General features: G+C 38.0%; 1 protein-coding gene across 4 annotated transcripts in view; it reads left to right on the top strand.

Annotated features, from left to right (window-relative positions):
• Positions 1 to 22,602, top strand: part of NSMCE2 (NSE2 (MMS21) homolog, SMC5-SMC6 complex SUMO ligase) — a 208,467-nt gene that overhangs the window by 27,861 nt on the left and 158,004 nt on the right. For all 4 annotated transcript variants that reach the window (XM_031439617.2, XM_010988780.3, XM_010988781.3 and 1 more), the window contains one exon: positions 17,634 to 17,740. In XM_031439617.2, the coding sequence (XP_031295477.1) occupies positions 17,634 to 17,740 (107 nt within the window). The remainder of the gene's footprint in view (positions 1 to 17,633; positions 17,741 to 22,602) is intronic.

Here is a 22,602-nt window from a genome sequence, read left to right as displayed (position 1 = left end):
TGCAGATTCCTCAAAAGACTAGGAATAGACTTACCATATGACCCAGGAATCCCGCTCCTGGGCATATATCCAGAAGGAATCCTACTTCAAAATGACACCTGCACCCCAATGTTCATAGCAGCACTATTTACAATAGCCAAGACATGGAAACAGCCTAAATGTCCATCAACAGGTGACTGGATAAAGAAGATGTGGTATATTTATGTCAGGTTTCTTTACTGTAAAAGTACCTGTCTTTTTTTTTCCCTCCTTCTACATACTGTTATGGAAGCAACTCACTACTCTGGCCACACTTAAGTAGGGAGAATTAAGCTCTACCTCCTAGAGGGACAAATATCTACCTGAATTATTTTAAATTCTTTTGTAAAGAATTGTATTTTCCCTGTCCCAGCCCCCCAAATCAGCTATTTCTCCAAGGGTTTCTGGTTCCTTTTATTGGAAAATAGTATTTAGAAACTAAGATCTGGGCTCTGAGTTGGTTTGTTGCTACCAGAGTGTCACTGCTTCTAGGCCCTTTCAGCGGTCAGAGCCAGGAAGTATATGTATGTATACGAACACATGTATACACATAACTGTCATTGTTTCTGTATATGTCCATCTGCATCTGTATTAAGGTAACCATGTGTTCAGACTGATATCTTCAGCTCTAACCTAGTGCCACCATTGTAGTCTTCTTCCCTTGCTTATCTGTAACTTCCTTATCCAACATTAGGAAATCCTCTCCCACTATCCACCGTCCGTTTACTTATTGGTTTGCCCCAGTATGAACGTAAAACAGTTTCAGAATGATAAACCCATACCTCCATGATGGACAGCTTTATTAGCGAACATACAGTGTTTATGTACAGTTCTTTTTGTCTTTAGTATTAACAGTTTTCAGTCAAAACACCATTCAAGGTTATTTAGGTCAGCTCTCCCCACCCCCCCTTTCATTCGGTGAGCTTATGTCAAACGTTTGTAATACAGTTAAATTCCTTTGTCATAGCCCTCCTGATCCCTGATTGTTGCTTTCTTGTTGTTTAAGTTGTTTTGTATACGTTAAAGTTCTGTGAATTAAATTTCTATACGTTTTGACGTATTGCAATCTCTGAAAATGCACACTATCCTGAAGACATACTTGCTGGCAGCAGTGTTGGAAGTGGTATTCTGAGACCAGGATTCAGGCCATGGTCAGGTTTGTAGGTCAGCAGTCAGGGTTAATGAATCTTCTGTGTTGAGAGGTCAGGAAGAGCTCACATATCAGAAGCCTTCAGTAGTCACGTATTTGGAGGTCTTGGGGTTTAGAGGATTAGGCAGCTCCCAAATACAAGATAAAGGGTTAAGTTATATCACTGAATCAAGACATAGATATTGGAACTTAAAGTGATGGCAAATGGAAGGAATCTACATGGAAGGACTGTATTAGGTGTATGTGGTACACGGCCAACAGAAGCAACACTACGGCAGCTGCAGTGAGTTCTGAAATGGAAAAAATGCTTGGTGATGGTAAGTACTTGAAGGGAGAGATTCTTTCTCTTTGAAACCCCTACAGAAATGTTTCTCAAGCTGCAGTCCTCAACAGCCTGTCTTCAAAATAACATATTTAAAATTGCAGAATTGGAGCTTCTGGAAGCAGAGCCCACGAATCTGCATTTTTTTTTTAAAAAAGCATCCCAAGTAGGCCTGATACATCCTGAAGTTTGAGAAGCTCTGTCCCTATTGTGAAGGGTGAGATGCATTGCACAGGGCAGCTGTATCCTGTGTGTTCACTCAGTTGAGCTGCAGATCTTTTCTGATACCTCTGATCAGAGAGCCAACTTTGCAAGTTATATTAATAAAAATACCCAACGTTTATTGAGTGTTCATTTTATTCTAGGCTCTGTGCTAAGTGCTCTTTGTAGATTAGCTCATTTAATTTGTATGATGAAAATGCTATCATTATCCTCTTAACAGAAGCTTGATAAATTTAAAGATTAGAAAGTTTAAATAACTTGCCCAAGATGACAAATAATTCTAAAGTGGCAGATCCAGAATTCAGACCTGGGCATTCTGCCTTCAGAGATCATCTTGCTAATGACATTGTGAAATCTCTGCTTTGGGGGGTTCATGCAATGCATCCCCATAGTTTCAGGGATAAATTAACTCATTTGAAGAAAGAGAGACTGTTAAAGTCACACTGCCATTTTGGTGCTTCAGCAACTAAGAGTTTGCATGTGTTCATATTTTACTAACTTCAACTTTCTAGGAAGCAGTGTTATAGTGCTGTTCTTGAATCCTAAGAAGAGGCATATATCCTAAAATAATTTTTAAACTGCTAAAAATAGATTCAATACTTAAAATAATTTGACAATGTCACATTAATGTAAAAGTACAGTATGTAGAGCGTAAGAGTAAGATCACAGGTTTATATACTCTTAGACCTGAAATGGACTTTACAGGTCATCTGCTCCAACTCTCTCTTACAGTGAGGGAACTGAGACCCAGACAGATGAAATTATTAACTCAAAGTCTCTGAGCAAATTATCAACAGCCCTAGTTGTCCTGATTCAGTTCAATACCATCTCCATTTTCATTCTGTTTCTAATCTTAACTATCTTTATGAAACAATTAAAAAATCATAATGAATTATTTTTCAAAACCATTCCATTTAGATGAAGCTAATTGAAAGTTGTGCAGATGTTCACTAGGAGATGACAATTTGTGCCGAAATTAGAAGCTAATCTAGTACATTTGGAAGGAATGTTGGGTGCAGTTACAAAAATAGATGTGAGTAAATGACTGGGATATTTAAGTACAAAAGTTTGTTTAAAAACAAAGGCTTTTGTAGAATGCATTATTTATGGGATCTTACATTCAGTTCCGGTTTTCTAGCTTGATAAAAAGCCTAAAATAATTCAGGAATATAAAAATAGGAGAACAGCTGGTTGGATTCTAGGTTTGTTGAAAACATGGATTTGAAGTAACAGTTCCTTTTTGTCTTAGAATTCTTTGAATTCAGAAAGAATCTCAGAGGAAAAGACAATTAGTGATTTTAACTTTAAAACATACATGAGAATAGTACATCTTAAATTTTACCAGGCTTCAGAATTACCTGGAGGACTTGTTAAAATACAGATTACTGGTCCCATTCTCTGAGTTTCAGATTCAGTTGCCTGGTGTAGGGCCTGAGAGTCTGCCTTTCTAACAAGTTCCCTGGCAGTGCTGATGCTGCTGGTCCGGCAACCATACTTTGAGAATAAGGAGTTCAAGAAAACAAATTATAATAAAAAGCAATCACTCTGTTGAGGTAATTACAGACTAAAAGCTGGTTTCTTTGGTGTCTGTTACATAAAAACTTTCTGTTGACTCATGTTTTCATGCTTTACTAGCAAAACCATAATGATGACACTGAGGCATTATAATATTATGAAGTCCCTTCTGAGTCATTAAGATAAGATTCAATTATGTTAAATGTGGTTTCAATTATATGGTTAACTGTACTTTTTTTTTTTTTTTTTAGTAATGTAGTTATCTGAGAATTAGGAATCTGTGGGCGGAGTTTATTAAGGGAATACTGTTCGTAGTCACTCCATATCCTCACCAGCACTTGCTGTGGGCACTGTTCTTAGCTTTAGCCATTCTTTTAGATGTGCAGTGGTGTCTGATAGTGTTTTAAGTTGCATTCCCTGAAGACCAGTACTGTTGAGTATCTTCGTGTGTTCATTTGGCATTCCACTCCGGCGAAGGGTCTATTCAGACCTTGTTTCCATTTGTTATTGGACTCTTGTTTTCACTTGAGGTTTGAGAGTTCTTTTTGTATTCTGAATACAGTTCTTTATGAGATACATGCTTTGTGAGTGTCTTCTCCCAATCTGCGCTCTTAACAGATTATTTTGAAGAGCGGAAGTTTTAAATTTTGATGACATCCAGTTTATCAGTTTGCTCTCGTATGGATTGTGGGTTTTGTGTTGTATCTAAGAAATCTTTGCCTAAGCCAAGCTCCCAGGGATTTTCTTTATAGTGTTTTCTAGAAGCTTTATAGCTTTAGGTTTTGCATTTAAGTCTGTGATCCATTCTGACTAAATTTTTGTATATGGTGCAAGGTATGAGGTATAAATCAAAGTTTTTGTTTTTTGTTTCTTTTGTTTTGTGCATATGATAGCCAATTGTCCCAGCATCATTTTTTGAGAAGACTGTCCTTTTCCCACTGAATTGCCTTTGCTTATTTTCAAATCAGTTGTCCATATGTGTTTTATGTTTGTACTTCTGCACTCTCTATTTTGTTTTATTGGTCTATCTGTCTTTATCCCATTACCATACTATCTGGATTACTAAAGCTTTACAATAAGTCTTGAAAATTGAATATTAGTCCCTCAACTTTTCATTTTCAAGGTTCTTTTGGCTATTCTAGGTCTTTTGCATTTCTGTATGAATTTTAGAATCAGTTTGTCAATTTCTACAAAATGTCTACTGAAATTTTGATTGCTATTGTGTGCCCTGCAGCCTGGAAACGCCCTCAAGATAGTAAGGTGGGGCAATTATAGGTCTCACCTCATATGTTTCCAATCACTCACCTTCCTTCTTCCTTGTTTGATGTCTGTTGTCTTGCAAACCACTTGTCATTTATTTTTATTTTGAATTTTTTGTTGTTTTAGACAGGAGAATAAATTCGGTTGCTGTTACTCCGTCTTGGCCAGAAGTGGAAGTGCTGTGGGAGGCTTTTGATAGACAAGAGTAACATCACTTGTACTTGAGGGAGAGAATTGGTAGCAACATGGAAGAAGGATTAGAGGGGAAAAGAGATTGGAAAAGAAAATCATTAAGGAAGCAAACCAATAATATGAGATAGAAACAAAGATTGAAGGCAGCTGTAGTTGGAACGGAAATAACAGTTGACTTGAGCAGGCAGAATTGATAGACGTTGGTAACTAGTTAAATGTGGAGGATGCAAAGAGGGAGAAGTCGAGATGACTTCAGGGTGTAAGTGGTTTATTTCTATTTGGATGTGGAGACTGGGTGCCTGTATGTGGGATGTGATTGATTGGACCCTCCCATTTTATAAATACTGCTGCGATAGTACAGAACCAGCTAGTTACTCATTTAATATTAATAGTTCTTTATTTCTTACTTAGCAGTTCATTGTAATTGTCCTCCAGAAACAGATACATTAGTGGGTGATAATTCCCATTACAGAAATAGTTTACTTCATCCATCAAAGAGTTCTCTGAGACATTTCTAATAGAATTAAGGGTTTGTGGATGATTATTTCTTTCATCAAGAGGCCTTTAAAGAAGGCAAGACAGAAATAGTATTGGGAGTTACTACTGATTTAAGTCAGTTAAATGAAAATAAAACATCTTAGGAAAGATGAGACAGGTAATGAGAAAATTAAGAATTGCCTTGTAAAATCTCTAAGACATCTTTTTAAGGATCTTGCCCTATGTGGAGGTCCAAACACAAGGAAAAATGCTGATTCAATGGGACAGATATTGTAACACTTAGAGTGTATTATGATAGACTTATTTTCTGGAGCTGTCAGTGATTTAAGTTTTAACGGATTGATTTGCCATCGTTTTCATAAAATAAATATATTTTAATTTCCAAAAATAATTAGCATAGAAATTATCCTCCAACAGAAAGGAATATGAAATACAGTTGTTCCCTCCTTTTGTGGTTGTGGCTCTTCCATTCTTTCCTTAAAGAGATGTTTCTTAAAACAAAACACTTCTCATTTAGACCAATGCTTGAGAGTTCGGTAAACAGCAGAGATCACAGACCCTGTCACCGTAGGTCTTATGATCTAATAAACTTCTTATATCTCCTTGACCTTACATTTATAGTTAGCGAGGACTTCATTTCTGTTTAATTAAAGTGTTCCTTAATTAACTTTCTATTTTAAAGTAGGCTGACCTCATTTGTAATCATTTTCCTGGTTTAAATTTATTTGAAATGAATATGGTGATATGCTGGCCTAAGGTGTTGCTATTTATAAACTTTTTTTTTGAGTAGCCACCTTCTTTTATGAACTTATTTGATGCTTTTGTTCTTGATCATTCTAGTTTCTCCTTGACACCCCCCCTCTTTTTGACTAGAGTGACTGCTCTTGTGTAAGAGGGATGCTTTCTAATCTAATATGCATAGATCTTAGGAAGGTATTTGCAAAGTCTTCTGACGTGAAAATGGGTTATGCCCAAAGGGTAATGATTATTGAGATGTTAGAAGCATGGACTGTTTTTTAACAGACCCTGATTTGAATCTTCTCTCTACAGCTTGTTATCTGTATGATGGTGGTTCAAGGTACTTAAACCTCTCTGAGATCATTTTTTTTTCTTCCGTCAAAAGAGGAATGATGGTGTCTTTTTCACAGTTACTGTAAGAACTGAATGAAATGAAACTTGTAAATTGCTTAGCGTAGTGTCGGACACATAGTAAATGCTCAATAAATGTTAGCTATTATTTTATTTAACTTCTTGAAAGAAAACTAATAGAGGTAAGGATGTCAAATTTATGGATCACAGAAAATAGGGGAGGCTACCTGATATTTAGATGACATTTTGAAATTCAGAAAGACCTCTGCCTCCTGAATGAAATGGAATGCCAGGTTTCAGACATGAAATCTGACAATCTTAAGTTTTGGATCTTAGGTTGAAAAAGTCAGTGGTACTAATATAGGAAGGGAGAGATCTGGCTTAATAACAGTTGCTGTTGATTTTTTTATTTTAATCGACAAGGTCAACCCATGATTACAGTAGTACACATGTACTAATAGGATTATCATAGTCCTAATTGGTTAACCCATGGCTGTTATTATTGTTTTTTATTCTGGAGTCCACCTGTTGAAAGGGACACTGGTAAATGAAGCATGTTTAAATGGAGGCAGGAACTTGAAGGAACTTGACGATCATTGTTTATCCTGGAGAAGCAAAGACTCGCAATGTAGGAGATGTTTAGCAGTAACCTTCAGTAGTCCTTCAGATCTCTGTGGGACTGTGATCTGGAAGAGCTGACTCTGTGGCCCAGCAGGTAGCTCCTCTGAGCTCTGGAGTTGAGGACCAGGGTTCAAGTTCTACTTCTGATATTGAGGCATGACTTCAGTGGCATCACTTAACCTCTCTGACCCTCAGTTTCCTCAACCACATAAAACAGAGAATAAAATCACCTTATATGGAGGTTATGAGATGCAAGTAAGTAAATGTGTGTGAAAGAGCAGTTCACATTTATTGTTGTCATTGCCTAGAATTGTTCTAGGAAGGTGCTGAGTCAGCTCCCTCTTTGGAACAACCCTAATAATTAGAGCTGTTAAGCACTTTCCCATAATAGTGAGAGCCAGACAAAGGCCAGATAGTCTTATTGGGGCTTTTTAGAAATTTTTGTGTAGAGTGGAAGTCTGTGAGAGTTCTTTGTGAGACGGCACAGTGTTTACCTTGTTCGTTGCTCTCTCCAGGGCACTCAGCACAGCGCCAGGCACATGCACTGTGTTTGGTAGGTGTGTGTCCAGTGAGTGAATGGAAGTTCCCCACTAACACTCGTTTGTATTCTTTGTTCAGCATCACTCTTTTCTTGTATTTAATATACTCATGTTGTTTTCCCAGATGTTTTCGTTTGCCTTTGTGTTATGTTAGAATGGATATTTTGACCCTAAACTGAAGCAGCCACTGCTGATTCTTTCTCTTCACATCTTCACTGAAGACTAGGGCATGAGAGAATATTGGTATGATTTTCAGTTTCATGCATTCTGAGAGTTGTTTTTCTCCAAGTAGGGTCATTTTTAATTCCTTATTTCTCTACTTCTACAAGTATCTTAATTTCTCTAGACCTTTTTAAGAGAGGATGCCTCATACACAGAGGATTTCCATGGGATGGCATTCCTAAGAACCTCATAACAATGGTTATCTCTGGGGAAGGAATGTGGGGATTGGAGACACCACATTATTGTACTGTTTGAATTTTTCAACCATATGCTCAATTAATTTCTTATCCATATGCTTTATTATTTGAAAAAGGGAGTGAGATGGTTTGATTCCCCCATAATTCAGTAGAGACTAGCTTAAGTGAAATTGAAGGTTTGATTTGGGGAACATTGCAAAGTACATGTAGTTTGCAGTAAAATAGCATCCATTTATTTAGGGTCTACTGTGTTTAAGACATCATGTGCCTGCATTCTTGCTTAATCTTTTCAATGTTCACGTGAGGTTTAAACCTCCCTTCCTTTTGTCATTACTGCCATAAATTCACACCAGAGCTTTGATGTTTCACTGGAGCTGAAAGCCAGGCTTTGTTCCTTAAGCCTCCTGGGCCTTCAGGCCTCTCACTGTGGCTAAAACTTGGGCACAGCCAAGGACTTGAAAACCGGAGAGAAATGGCAGTCATTGAAATTTTGTTGGCTGGGATGCTGCTGTGAATATTGCTTGCTGCCTTGAAGTCACTGTTTCTTTCCAGCCTACCAGGGGTTGGATAGGAACAAACGACGGGAAGGGTGGAGCAAAAGGATTTAAATCATGTAAAAGATAGACGTGACCTTGAAGATTCAAAGGCCTTATAATAGGTAGCCAAAAGAGGTCTGTGGGTATGTTTTAAAATGACAGATGCCCATAGCCTGGGACTTGTAGTGTTTTTGATGGCTGGTAGAGACTAGATTGTATCCAGAGATTGAGTTCTATGATGTTATAAATTTAATTCTCATAGAATTTACTTAAAGCAGTATTTTGAGTTTTACCTTTACAATGATGATTTATAGAATATGAACTATACATTCTAAGGAAATATCTATCTATCTAATGAAAGATGGTCTCCAATGCTTTGGGGTAGAACTATTTAAGTCAATCAGTGAGTCTCTTTCACTTTCACTTTTTTTTTTTTTTTGATTGAGGTATAGTCAGTTTACAATGTTGTGTCAATTTCTGATATACAGCATCATGTTTCAGTCATACATATATACATACATATATTCCTTTTCACATCTCTCACTCTTAAAAGAAGGTAATGTTTAGAAGAATTTCTTTAGCTAGAAAACTGATTATTCATTATTCCGTGACGTTTGAATGAAGTATTTATTTCCATGTAGTAATTCAGATACTATAGCCCATGCCTTCCATGCTTTAAGTCAGACCTGAGGTCAGTTCCTAACTCTACCATTTATTAACTCTGGGACCTGGGGCAAATGATTTAGCCTCAGTGAACATTGGTTTTCTTATCTTGAAAGGATGTTAATAATACCTAATTCACATTGTTGTAATGAAGGCTAGGATGAGTAGTATGTTCAAAGTGCCTGGCATGTAGTTGGTGTTTAGTGAAGATTTAGCCTTCCTTCTCTGTTCATTCCCAGTGTTTTTGCTTGACCGTTTGAACTCTGTCAGCCTCGGTGGAGAGGACGGGGGGCATTTGTTTGGCCTCTACCCAAGTTGGTGAATATCTGGCACACATTTCCCCTTCAAGACAGTTTGCGTTCATCCCCTCACCTGTTAAACCTTTCCTCCCTTCCTTGGGCAGCGTTAGCTGCTCCTTCTTGCTTCAAAGCATTTCCCCTCTGCCTGGCATGTAGTAAGTGCCCAATAAGCATTTGCTAGGTAATGGCTTTCCTGACAGTGTGTGTGTGTGTGTGTGTGTGTGTGTGTGTGTGTGTGTGTGTGTGTGTTGGGGTGTGTTGGGGTGTGTTTACAAAGCTTCTCATAGAGCATTGCAGTCTTGTGAGTTCTACTTAATACTTTGGTCTCAACTTAGTAAAAAACATTTGAGAATTTAAAGAGTTGATCTTCAGCATTTAGACTATATTAGCAGAGTCGTTACCCATTCTGTAATAGTTATAATGACAGATAATATTTTGTTAATGCGTACTGTAGGCCAGGCCCTGTGCTGATCATTTTACCTACATTTTCTCATTTAGTCCACATATCAGCTTTATAAGTTAGATACTGTCATTGTACCCATTATCCAGGAGAGGAAACTGAGACTGAAAGTTACCTGCTAAAGGCTACACAGCTCTAAAGTAAAATAGCCTAGATTTGAATGTAAACTGACTCCAGAGTTGGCTTTTTGAGTTACTATATTATACAATTTCCTTCTTCTCTATTATTATAAGAAAATTGTATAGGTGGGTAAAAATGATTATAAAGGTCAATATTGCATAAAGATTTCCCCCATATTCATTGTGTTTACAGAAGAACCAGTTACTTACTAGTTTGTGTCATAAACTTACATTCTTCACAGTTATTTCTGGTGGGAGGCAGTTATGTAATGTGGATTCAGTTTTAATTTTACCACACTAGTACCTGCGTGGAGGAAAAATGATGACTAAAGCACAGTGTAGTGAGAAGTAACCAAGTTTCTATTAAATATTGCTCAAGCAGTGAGTAAGTCATTAAATTTGACTCCTGATGACTATATAATGATTGCTTAATACGAGGCTGCCAGGAAGAATATACACACTCATCAACTCATAGAAGTAGGTGTGTGTGTAATATACGTGGCTAGAGATAGTTGGAGCCATATTTTAAAAGAGGGAGGGTTTTTTTGTTTTGTTTGTTCGTTTTTTGTAGAGGTAGGGAAAGGCAGTATGGTTTATACTGTCATTTATTTCAGTTTATCCAAAAAGGAGAAATTTCATGTATTTACAAAATATAGAAGAATCAAGTTTTAATTTAAAGAGTTTAGGAAGTACTTATTCTCTGTTTCAGAAAGTAAAATCTCCCCACTATCGATGAGATCTGTTCTAGAAAAGTTAAAATACAATCAGGTGATTCCCTGCCCTCTTCCCTTCCTTCCACCTACCCAAAACAGAGTCATGCACTGAAAACTTACCAGATCCTTCTGAGTGTATGATTCATGTTGAACTGGAGTCAGCAACCCCTTAAGAGCACTAAATGTCTGCTTTGTCTTAAAGGTTTGGTATTTTACTAATGAAATGCATGGAGTTAAATTTAATCAACTATGCATAATTGGTATTATTCCTGTTCAGACATGCCTGTACATGACTTTGTAAAATAAAAAACACCTGATTCTGCCATTTTTATTTGTTTAGGACAAAATTTCAGGAAACAACTTGGCCGTGCGCAAAACTGCAGTTGACTCGGGGACAGAAAGTTGGAAGGGATAAGTAGGTGAAATTTGTCTTGAGGATGTGTCTCCCTGCCACACACACCCATACATGTGTCCTAGTTGTAAAGGTAAAAAAGTCTTACAAACCTAGAAGGCATGAAGCATTTGGTCCACAATAAAAGGTCAAGGAGGATTCTGGAAGAGGACCTTGTGGCTAAAATCACAGGCAACAGCAGAGCAAAGGAAAGACATCTGGTAGTGTTGAGAGATGGGCCTGTGATGAACAGGAAAGGAGAAGGAGGAGGGAAGAAGGTGTTTCTGTTTTCCTGTCTGTTTCACAGAAGACAGGTCTGCTGAAGACTTGAGGGATGATGAGGGAATGTGTTTGGCTCTGGGTCCTGTGTCCTCCTGGACCTGTTTCAGCTGTGCTTCCTGAACCTTAGGGCTGGGCCTTGGGGAGGAGAGTTTATTTCTGTCTTTTATACCTTAGGCTGCTGCTTAGGACAGCTGTGGCTTGGAAGAGGCCTCATTTAGAACAGTTGGTCAAGAAGCTGCATCTCTTCACTGCATCATTTACCTTCCATTCTTGCAGAGCTGATTGTTGGTGTGGAACAAAAACTTGATTGGTCTGTTGACTGTACTACCTGGTGGGGGCGCATGGAGGAAGCCTCGATAAAGAATCTTCTTTATCTTCATTTTTTTTTTTTTTAACCGGTAGCCTAGAAAATGGCATTAATTTGAGCAAATGAGTTGGAAATTGACCGTAGACAATCTTGGAACTCACCCTGGATAAACTCATGAGTCTGTGCTGTGCTATGTAAGGATTATTTTGCTATTACAGGCTTATTACCTACTTGCTTAGCCACAGGGGACCTCCTGAGCCTACCTACATCTGTAAAAATAGCTACTTAGTCTCCTCCCTCCCTTTTCTTTCTCAGGCCTGTCTCTCTTCCCTCGTTTCACCCATCTTTCACATTCACAACAACCCGCATTGATTGTTAGTTTCCATGTAAACAGTTATTTTGCTTTCAAACTTGTTCCTGCCTCAGCCCTCATATTTCTCTCACTGAAGTCTCATGAATTTTGTTTTAAGTTGAATTTGATCGCAGCACTAAATCACCCATTTCTGCTTAATGTTCTTCTGATCATGTAACTATAATGCCTTATTCAACACTTCAAAAAGAGAATAGTAATACTTTTAATATCACCGTAAGTGCGTGTTGGTATTGAGTAACAGGTGACGAGTCTAATGATTAGCATGACTGCCTAGATTGCATAATTATAGGTCTGTTTGACTTTAGGAGAATCATATGCAGGCCAGCTGCATCCATTCAGATGCTTAGTATAAATATCAGAGCACTTCAGTCTAAAAAGAAGTCCTCCTTCAGTGATTATCATGCTTTATTTTTCTAGAGGGCTTGCCATTGAACATGGAAAACCAAAATAGAACAGAACCCATCTTTAAAGACTGGGTTTAATTCTACGGCCCCTTCTGGTCTACATAACACTTTATAAGTTCTTTGGGTACCAACAGCAGCCCATATAGTGTGTGGGATGGTTCTGAACAGGATCACTAGGTACAGACAAGGCAGATTTGCAGGGGGCAGCCACATTACTGGCATACTTACAGAAAGTTAATAATTTTATAATATAAGTCAAAGATTATCTGTGCCCTCTGGACTTAATTTGCTGGGGCAGGGGTAGGGGGACGTATTTCAGCAAGTTATTGGACAAACGTCTTGGAAGTTTCTTAATTACTATGCCAGACATATTACACGAGCTCCTCCCAGAGACTTCCCCACATATTTATTGGCTTGTAAATGAACGTTCAAGTGCATCACTTAGGTTCATTTGATTAACACAAGCAAGGGTTGATTTTAATAAATTAATGCTCATCGGATGGCACATGGAAGAAATGAGAATTTTCCTGGATTCCCCAGACCCTACTTGGCCAGGGGAGGGCAGTCAAGGGCGTGGATAACAGAAATGGTTTTGACACTGGGCTCCACGTGGAGGCCTCTGCTGCGATGTGAAGCCTTCCAGGGCTCTTGCCTTGCCCTGGAGCAGTCCTGTACTGCTGCCCTTGCGTGGCTGCAGCTGCCCACTCTGGCTGCCGGTGCTCTTGACCGCGCACACATTGACTTCTCAACTGCTCGAGCTGACTTATTCTCCTGACGTTCAGTGGGTGACTTGGTTGCTTTTATAGCCTCTCCAATTAGCTGTGATGATGGGAAGGGTCACTCTTCATCAGCATTAAAACTTAGTAATCTTCTAAAAGGGAAAAATTATTTTCTTTTAGTTATCAGTCTCCTCTACTAAGGAATTTGGAAAAGCTTTTCTGAGGGAGCAGTTGAGTGGTGTTGGCCAGGGTCCTGCTTGGAACAGACGACCTGGATCTGAGATGAAGCCCAGAGCTGTGACTTCCTCCCACCCCAGGGGTTTGTTCCCTCCATATTCTTGGAGGAGTTGGAGGTGCTTGTTTTTCTCGTACTCAAGCACCTTTTAGCACAGGCGGGCCGGTGTACAAACCTTGCAGCCAGAGGGCCGGAGTTGGAGGCTTAGCTTGGCTACTCCCTACCTTTGTGTTTTTGAGCAAATTATTTCAACTGCTTAGTGCTTCAGCTTTCTCATACGTGTAGTGGAAATAAAACTACCTATCTATTAATGTGGCTGTGAAGTTTAATGTAAATATGGTGCACTGAGTATAGTCTTGGCTCATAATAAGTGCTTACTAATTGTTAGCTACAGCTATTATTATTATATATATTTTTTGTCATTGAGATTATTTTCCAAGCTTGCAGAGGTGTGGTACAGTAATATTTTCCTCTCTGAGATTGTCATTCTGTGAATTTTAACATCATTTTTGTAACCGCCCTGTGCTGTTGCTAACCTTTTTCCTATGGAAAAATCACAATGAAAATAGAATAGGCAAATGAGTTTATATTACATGTCTTCTTTACATTTTACTTCAGTTGAACATCAGAGGCAGGACAGTTTATAGTCTGGTGAAAGTTTATTTTTCAAATTTATTTTATAATGGCCATGTAAGACTATTGAAGGAAGAGTTGCTGTAATTCTTTGTTGGATCCCAAGAACACCAAGGCATCATTCTTGCCCTCAAATGGATTGAAATCTGTTTGGAGAAATGAGACAGGTTCGTATAAGAAGACAAGATTGTTTATGGTTCAAAATGCCAAAGTTTCAAATATAGTTGTTAAGATAAATTAAGTGAGATCCTTCTAGGCTGGTATAATTTAAAAGCAGGTAGGGCTTGCGCTCAACCCTTGAAGGATGTGTAGGATTTGGTTGGTGTGGGTTTTTAAAGAAAGGCTTTCCCTGTAAGAGCGGGAGCATTTTGATAGTGGGAAGGTATCCTGTGTGAATAAAGGAGCAAGGAACCTCTGGCTGGGCGGTTCCTCTGCACCTGTCCCCCAACCCTGGACACTTTTTAGTTAACAACTCCCTGTTTGTGTGTTTATCGCTTTTTTTCTCCTGAGTTCTTCAGGGATTTATTTAGCCTGTTTGCCTTTTTCAAGCTCTTTCCCCACCTCAGTTCTTTAGAACAGGACACATTCCCTGTGCCTTCCTTTGCCTGGTGTTTCTGAAACATGAGCACAAATAACATCCTTAAAAAGAGATTGCTATTGTAATAATAAGGGGAATGAGGGTTAGCAAGAAGAACGAAAAGAATCACAAAAAGAATCTTAAAATAGCTGTAGTGGGTTCTCGTGACCTCTCTTCCAGACACCATTATGGGAGTCTCTTCTGGTTCTTCGTCTCCGGTCTCTGAGCCCTTTGCCCCAGCAAGACGCAGAGACAACTGCCTGCAGCTGTCTGACTGAGCATCACTTCCAGGTGTGCTGTGATTCTCAGCTCTTTTCAGGAGTCGCTTCCTGCTCTCTTCCAGTGTTTTCCCTCTGTTGCCTCAGGCTGCACTGCTCACCACTTTGGTTCTTTAGCTTGTCCCAACATTCCCAGGCCCTGGAGCCTCAATGTAAGCCTTAGTGTAAGCTACCGTTGGCCTCAGCAGATGCTTCCCTTGGGCTTCCTGCCATCAAATATTGGCCCAGCCATGGCTCACTTTTTCTCCTCCACGGGAAAAGTCTCCTTGGCCTTGTATTTGAAATGGCTATCTGGTTCAGGTCTTGCTGTTATCCATGGGACCCTGATGAAGAGAACCATCATCCTGCTTACTCTGCAGGCCTTCTCATAGCATTTTTAATGTTGAAGGCACATTTCTAAGTGCTTTCAAAAATTAGCTCATGTAATTCCAGAGGGGGGTTGCCAACATTATGTCAATTCCCACTGATTTAAACTCCTGACAAACTTTTATTTCTTATTCTTCAAGGACTTTTGCCCCTGATACATCCTTTAGTGGGTTTCTATTTAGTTTGAAGTTGCCTCTAATTATTGGATTTTTGAAAAAGCAGTTTATACTATTAGTCTTTGCTCAGGTTACCAACTTTACCCAGTATCAGAATCCAATATCCATAAAACATACTGATTCCACTAAATAAAAAAAGAAAAAACCCAACACCATCATTTCCTTTACCTAGGTAAGGCTTGTGTGAAACCAGGGGTCTATTTTTCATTATTTTAAATGGGAAAAAATTAATGCAAATTACAGGTCAACCCTAAACCCCTAACCGATTTACTGAAATGTAACTGTATACAGTAAAATGCCTATATAAGTCACAACCTTCCATTATTAGGATATAAATTATTTAAAATTCTCTTCCTGATCATCAAGCAATTAATATGATTTTTAACAAACAGTTGCCGTATATATGGCAATAGGTACGCATCGGTACCAGCAACAGCTCTGCAGCCTGTCTCCTTCATTGATGTTTGGACATTTTCAGAACATTAACCTGTAATTGATGGTCTAAGAATTTTATTTGGAACATGACTTGAGACTTTCTTCATACACCATTTTGTTTAAAATGTTGTATTTAATTTTGGGAATGTAAATACAGTTTTTTCTTATCTAAACACTGCCCTTTCCCACTCCTCAAAAAGAAACAAACAAAACTTATATTGAGGTATATGTGTATTCCCTGAAGTCTAGATGTTACAAGCTAAGAGGTATTCTACCAGAAGCAGGGTAACCCAGGAGATAGTTTATGGAATGTGCTTATAAAAATGACTATCATACAGCTGAAGCATAATTTAAAAGTTTAGGAAAATCATTTTTGAAAAGCCAAATGTAAGTGAATTTTACATTATTTCATGGCTTTGAGATGACCTGTCGTATTGTTCTTCAGAGTAGACAAGAAATACTGACATTTGTTTGAGCTAAGGTAATTGAATGAAGTCTTTGGTGTGCGTTCCCAAATGTGATTTAAGGACGTCAGCTTTTTTTTCATTTCTTTCAGCTTTTTTAGTGTTAAAATTTTTATTATCCTGTGTTCTCTATCTTTTCCTGATCTATTATATTCTGTTTAGAGCTTGAAAAAAAAAGAAAACAGTTTAAAAACACTTTTAAGAATATCGTCTCACTTTTCTAATCACTAGTTACTTTTCATAGTCTCCTGTTCCCTGGCGGTCTTTTAATTTTTTGAACATAGCAAGCATAGCTGTTTCATACTGTGATGTGTAATTCTACTATCTGAAACATTAGTGGATCTCTTTCTGCTGATTCTTGCTCTTGATGGCTTGTTTTCGTGTGTTCTTTAGGGTTTATAAGGTTTTGTTTATCTGTTTTATTTTTGCTGTATGTTCTCCCCCGTAGTCCACTTGTTATCCTTAACAGTTATGTGTAGGGTTATTTGAGGCCTTGAATGAAAGTGTCTTCTCCAGAGGGGAGTACCTGTGGGTACTTTCAGTGTGAGACCACCTCCCACCAAGATCAGAGCTTAGGTTCCCAGGACCACTCAGGTGAGGGGAACCCAGCCGACAAATCCGAGAGGGCTGGCTTGTTACCACAGTTTTTCAGAAACAGGTTTATTTTCTCTCCCTCTTCCCTCTGTTCTGTTCAGTGGCCAAGGGCAACTTCCCTGCGGCCTGGAGGAGCAGGGTGGGATTACTTCCAGTTCATCTTTATTCTGAGGAGTGGAGACCCAGCTTACTGGGGGAGGGTGTGTGGCTTTGGTGTCCTGTGCTCTGCTTCTCTTTTTCAGTTTTCCTTAGATTTTGCCCTGATTATTTCTTACTATCTTGTGACTCTTTTGTTTTTAAGATTTCTTTTTTTCCCATTTTTTCCAGTTGTTTTAGTTGTCTTCAGTGGGGTATTGGTCCACATAACACAACCTACCATTACTAGAAGTGGAAATCTTCCTTATTTGATTTTTAACAATCCTGTGGGGTTTGCGTGCGGATATATAACTGAGCTGCTTTAGTGGATGAGGGAACAGAGGCTGAGAAGAGTGTGGTGGTTGATTTAAGATCATACAGATAAGTGTTCAGCTAAGCCTTCAATGTCTTAGGCTTGAGTCAACCTTTCTACCTTTGAGCCTTTTTCTACTGGGTGTCTTTGAATTTTGAATGAAGCAGGCATATGTTGAAGACATTTTAAAAAATATGTAATACCTTTACGAAATCACTCAGATAGACCATTGACTAATAAATTGTGTTGCTACAGCTTTTTCCAGCTGTGGCATTTTAAATGGAAAATAATAATTGCTTTCTTTTTTTTCCCCCAGCGGAAGTGAGTAGTGAATACAGCATGGACAAGGCAATGGTTGAATTTGCAATGATGGATCGGGAACTAAACCATTATGTAAAGGCTGTTCAGTCTGCAATAAACCATGTAAGTTTATACCACTCACCTGGTTATGTTTGGTTACAACTCCCTGGCTAGAAATAGAAACATAAAGTCGAAATTCTTCTCTAACCTTTAAAATCTCCTTATCCTTACTGTAGCAGCTGTTAATCTCGTCTTAATCAGGAAGTACAGAAATCTTAAATATTTTCCCAGATAGGCCAGCTAGGGTTAATTCGGATATTACATGCATTTTAGATTTCCTTGCATTTTTTGGTCTCGAGTTTTTTAGGCCAAGCCTCCTTCGAATGCAAGTAGTTTTTTATAAAATGCTAAGTATCGCATAGAACTTGTTTTTATTGTTATATTTGCTTAAGCATACAATTTAGACCAGGTTTAGTTACTCATTCTCCAGCTTGAACTAATAGGCAGCTATTGCAAAATTCATAGAATCGGATATAGGGAAGCGTTTTAGAGCAAGTTTAAAAATAAAGAAGCCTGACACTTTGGTTTTTCCAGAAGCCAAACTTATCTTTGTTGGCTCCAGCTATCACAGGAACAACACGTTAGGCAGTTAAGGTGGGAACATAGCAACATCCTTTTGAGCAGTACTGTGTTGAGTAAGAAATGAGCAACACGATTGCAGTCATGTTTCTGAGAAGTCCTTTGTCCTCTGAGCAGTGGAAACTCCCCTTTGAACTGATTTCATATACCTGTGTAATAGGATGTCTTGTACTTCTGGTTTCTTTATGTGTCTTTTCTTGCTTGTATCTATGGGAAAATTCCAAACGTCAAATATTTTACAAAATTGGCTACTATTCAGTAGAAGATACCTTTTTAAATGTAGTTTAATACTTAAGCCATATTTAAGTGAGTATTACATAGTTATAGATTCATGGTTACATGCAGTTTTTCTGGGTTTTTTTCTTCTTTAAACATTTTTTTCTGTTTTTTTTTTTAATGGTTAATATTTATTAAGTGTAGCATTTGTAGCCCACTTAAGAATGTCTGCTTGTATCCAAGTAATAAACTCATTCAGCTTGTAAAATTCTGGTATTTCTAACCATTGTGACTGTTAGTCTTGGTACTGTGACTGTTTCTTCCATAGGAAAATATGAAAATGACATCATGTTGGAGTCTTTGAAGCTGGATAGCAAAGCCCTCAGACTAGAGGTTTTCAACTCCAGCTGACCCCTAGAATCAGCCAGTCCCCACTCTGAAGAGATTCAGATTTCATTGGTTTGGAGCAGGATTGGGGTACCAGTGATTTTTTTAAGGCCTCAATCTAATATGTATCCAAGGTTGAAAACCACTGACTTGAAAGAACAAGGCTGACTTTATAAAGTGTGTTTGCTACCAAAGATCAGAGCCAGGCCTCTTGTGTCGATCAGTCCTGCTGTGACCCTTAAATTCTATGGAGGTTATTTGATAGACCTTTCTATCTTTTAACCTTGATGTTTTGCAAATGTAACAGCCCTGTGTACATTATAGATACGAAAACAGATTTTGGAAGTTGAAGAACTTGATTGGACTTTTTAAAAATTTTTCTGTTAAACTCTAGGATTCACAGATACTTAAGGTATTTTTACATAAGGAATTGGACTTTGCTCCCCCTTCAAAAAACTGAGTCACTCATTAAAAAAAAAAAAAAGAAAGAAAAAGAAAAGAAAAAAGAAAAAGACAAAGCAACCCTCACCCACATTCAGTAGTAAACAGCATTTCTTTCATCTTGAGGCCTCATCCTATTACCCTCACCCTACTAAACTGGAAAGATTATACTTGGAGTTTTGGGTTTTTTTCCCCCAACTTTTCAGCCCTAACTTTACACTATATTATGGAGCAACATAGTGATTCTAATGCTGGGCAGGAAGGTCCCTGGTCTTTTATGAGAGGAGACAACATGTTTATTGTTATTATTATTATTATTATTTTGGTAGGCAAAATTGTGCTCTCTATTTAAGCTTGTTAAGAGACCAAGAATAGCAAATCATAATTTCATAAGTTTTCTAAGACTTGAAACCACATGGGGGCATAGTGGGGATATGGCCATTATTTTGAGGAAAATATTTTATCCTCTTTATATACCGTGTCCTCTTCGTGTACTTGAAGTTACAGACGTTGCTATCTGATTGCTTGTTTCAGTGAGGGATCAAGAAAGAACAGCAGCTTGAGACGGGCTGGAATGGTGCGGTTCTTTAGAAATAGCAATGGTCTAGGGATCAGAAACTCTTTGAACCCTGCTGTTTCCCTTTTCTAAGTTATGATCCTGGGTCAAGAAACTTAACCTCTTGGAACCTCATGTTCTTCATCTATAAAATTCCTGGCCTGCTTATTTCACAAGATTATTATGTGAATCAGATTAGATACTGTGTATCAAATACTTCTGACATTCATAAAATTTGATGGAGATAAAGATACTATGTTATTGCAAACCCAGATTTCCCAACATACTCCTTAGGAAGGTGGAACAGGATCTTTTTAAAAAACAAGTACTTTGCTTTGCTCACTTTATTTCAGGACTTTGAAATAAAACTTTTATTGGCTTTGACCCATCCTACTCTGGAATTCAAGAATCATATAGGGTTAGATATAAGCTAGTTAAGTTACAATATGGTGTAATTGTCAGATTATTAAGAAAGAATGCGGGTGAGAGGAATCCATATGAGTTCTATTTAACTTCTCCTCTGTTACAGACTTTTAAGGGCTGCAGTTTCTCTATTACTGTATCATTTGCCAAGATTCTGATCTACCCTGTGGTCTTTTTGCTTATAAATTTTCATATAGTCATAGAAAGATACAATTTTACTTTCATCATCAAAGAGCATTCAGATTTATTATTTAAATAAATGTTTCTCTCCTGCTTTCACCTGCACAGAATTCTGAAGGCAATACACTTCTGAAAAGGTTTTAGAATTTTACCTTGGAACCTTAGAGGGGTGGCTCAGTTTACCAACAATGCCTGGAAAGTCCCTTTGGCATTCAACAGATGGTCTCAGATTGCCTGTCGTTGTTCTTTGAGAAAATAGAGCTACTATATTCTACAGTGTCTGAAGATTTTATTTGGAATCAGTATTTATTTCAGTGCTCTGAAGCTTAAAAAAAAAAATAACAGGACTTTGCCCCAGCTATTTGGTAGAGGGAATATTATGCAGTGAGCACTTAAAAGAAAAAAAAAGAAAAAATTCCTGGACAGTCTGTAAGTCATTTATGAAAACAAGATAAATAGGTTATATATCTGTCACAACTCTTTAAAACATGTTGAACCACAAAGAGTTCTGTATGAGCTCTTCCGAGACTTTCAGTCATGAGACCACACATGTGATGAAAGTGTTTTGAAAGCTATAAAATGGCACATAGATCTGCTATGATACACTTTCTTCTTTTATCACCATTACTGCTAGGGAAAAACTTCTCAGTTTCATGTTGAGAACAGAGTGATGTTCTGAACGTCAACTTTTGATGACCTAATGTTCCCTTCCTTGATTTCTAAGCTTTTATTATTTAAGTACTTTGAAGGAGCTCCGTTGGCTGGCTTTTTTTTTTTTTCTCAAACCTTCATTGAATACATATTTTCTAAACACCTATATGCCAGGTACTTCTAGGTGCAAGAAATAGGAGATCAGTCAGCAAAGCCCACATGACCCCACTGTCAGAATGTCTGAAGTCTAGAAAGGGAGACAGACATTTAACACACAGCAATACAGATGTTACTGAGTGACTGTTGTGCTGTGTACTACAAAGGGAAAATAAAATATTCAAGGAGAGTGAATAACTCAGGGGCATAATGTCTGCTTGGGGGTGCTGGGGAATCCTTCCTGATGAAGTGATACTTAATCTAAGACGAAAGTCAAGTGAGCCTCAATGTGAGGGTCGTGATATATAAGTTCTCTGTGCGACTTTTGCATGAAAAGGAAGCATCTTTTTAAAAATTTTCTCAGTGGCAGAGTTTCAGAGTGCCTTCATTTGAGAAATTAAGCCAGAGAAAGCAAACTTTTATTTTTAAAAAGTTTAAAGCACGTAAAGTAGTTGAGTAACCTGCCTCAGACTGGTCTCAGATTCATTCATTCACATATGATATGAGACATTCAGATATGAGTGTCTACCATGTGCCAGGAACTATGTTTAGTAAAGCAAGTTAAGGCAGAAGTTGATTTAAGAATAATTTCATTACTGATATTCTGCAAATAATTTCATTATTGATACTCTGCTTCTCAAGCCATACCACTCATCAAATGACTTACCCTCTTGAAGTGAGACTCTTTATCATGTATTGAATAAACAGTGCTAATACTGTGTACTGTGTATTTCTGGTTCTGGGTTTATGTGATGATTTTAAACTAAACCTGGAGTCTCATCTTGTGGGACTCCGATTCCAGAGGGCGGGCATCTGCTTAGTTCAAGGAGTCCTCAGATCTTATTCTCAGATACATGTTTTTTCAAACAGGAGACAATAGAGGGTCCAACCGCTATCATGGGTGTGGTCCTTGCAACTGTTCTATAACCTTACTTCTCACAGTGAAAAAGGATGCCCTCCCCTCCCCCCACCCCGGCCCTGCAAAGCTAAATGACAAATGGCCCAACAGGTTCAGATCAGTTACAGATATTATTAGCAGTCGGCGGTCAAATATACATTTTCTGTGCTTTTTGATGAGTAATCTAGTCCTAGAGTTAAGCAAAAGTAACTACTAAAGCTTGAGATTCACATTATACTTTGGCATTTATTTTATCATGATACTTAATTGTGCAATTTTATTGTAACAAACTTTAAATATTAAAAGAATTGTTAGATTTTACCTGTTTATTGTTCTTTTCGTATTTGCTACTTCAGCATATTAATTTATTGGAAAATCTGGAGCATTTGTACTTTTTCAGTTTTCCTCCTACTTTCTTTTCTTCTACATGCATCTTAT

The sequence above is a fragment of the Camelus dromedarius genome, chromosome 20 (genome assembly GCF_036321535.1).
Source record: "Camelus dromedarius isolate mCamDro1 chromosome 20, mCamDro1.pat, whole genome shotgun sequence".
In the NCBI taxonomy this organism is placed as follows: Eukaryota; Metazoa; Chordata; class Mammalia; order Artiodactyla; family Camelidae; genus Camelus; species Camelus dromedarius.
Note: the sequence above shows the minus strand (reverse complement) of the source record. Positions and strands in the feature narration are given on the sequence as shown.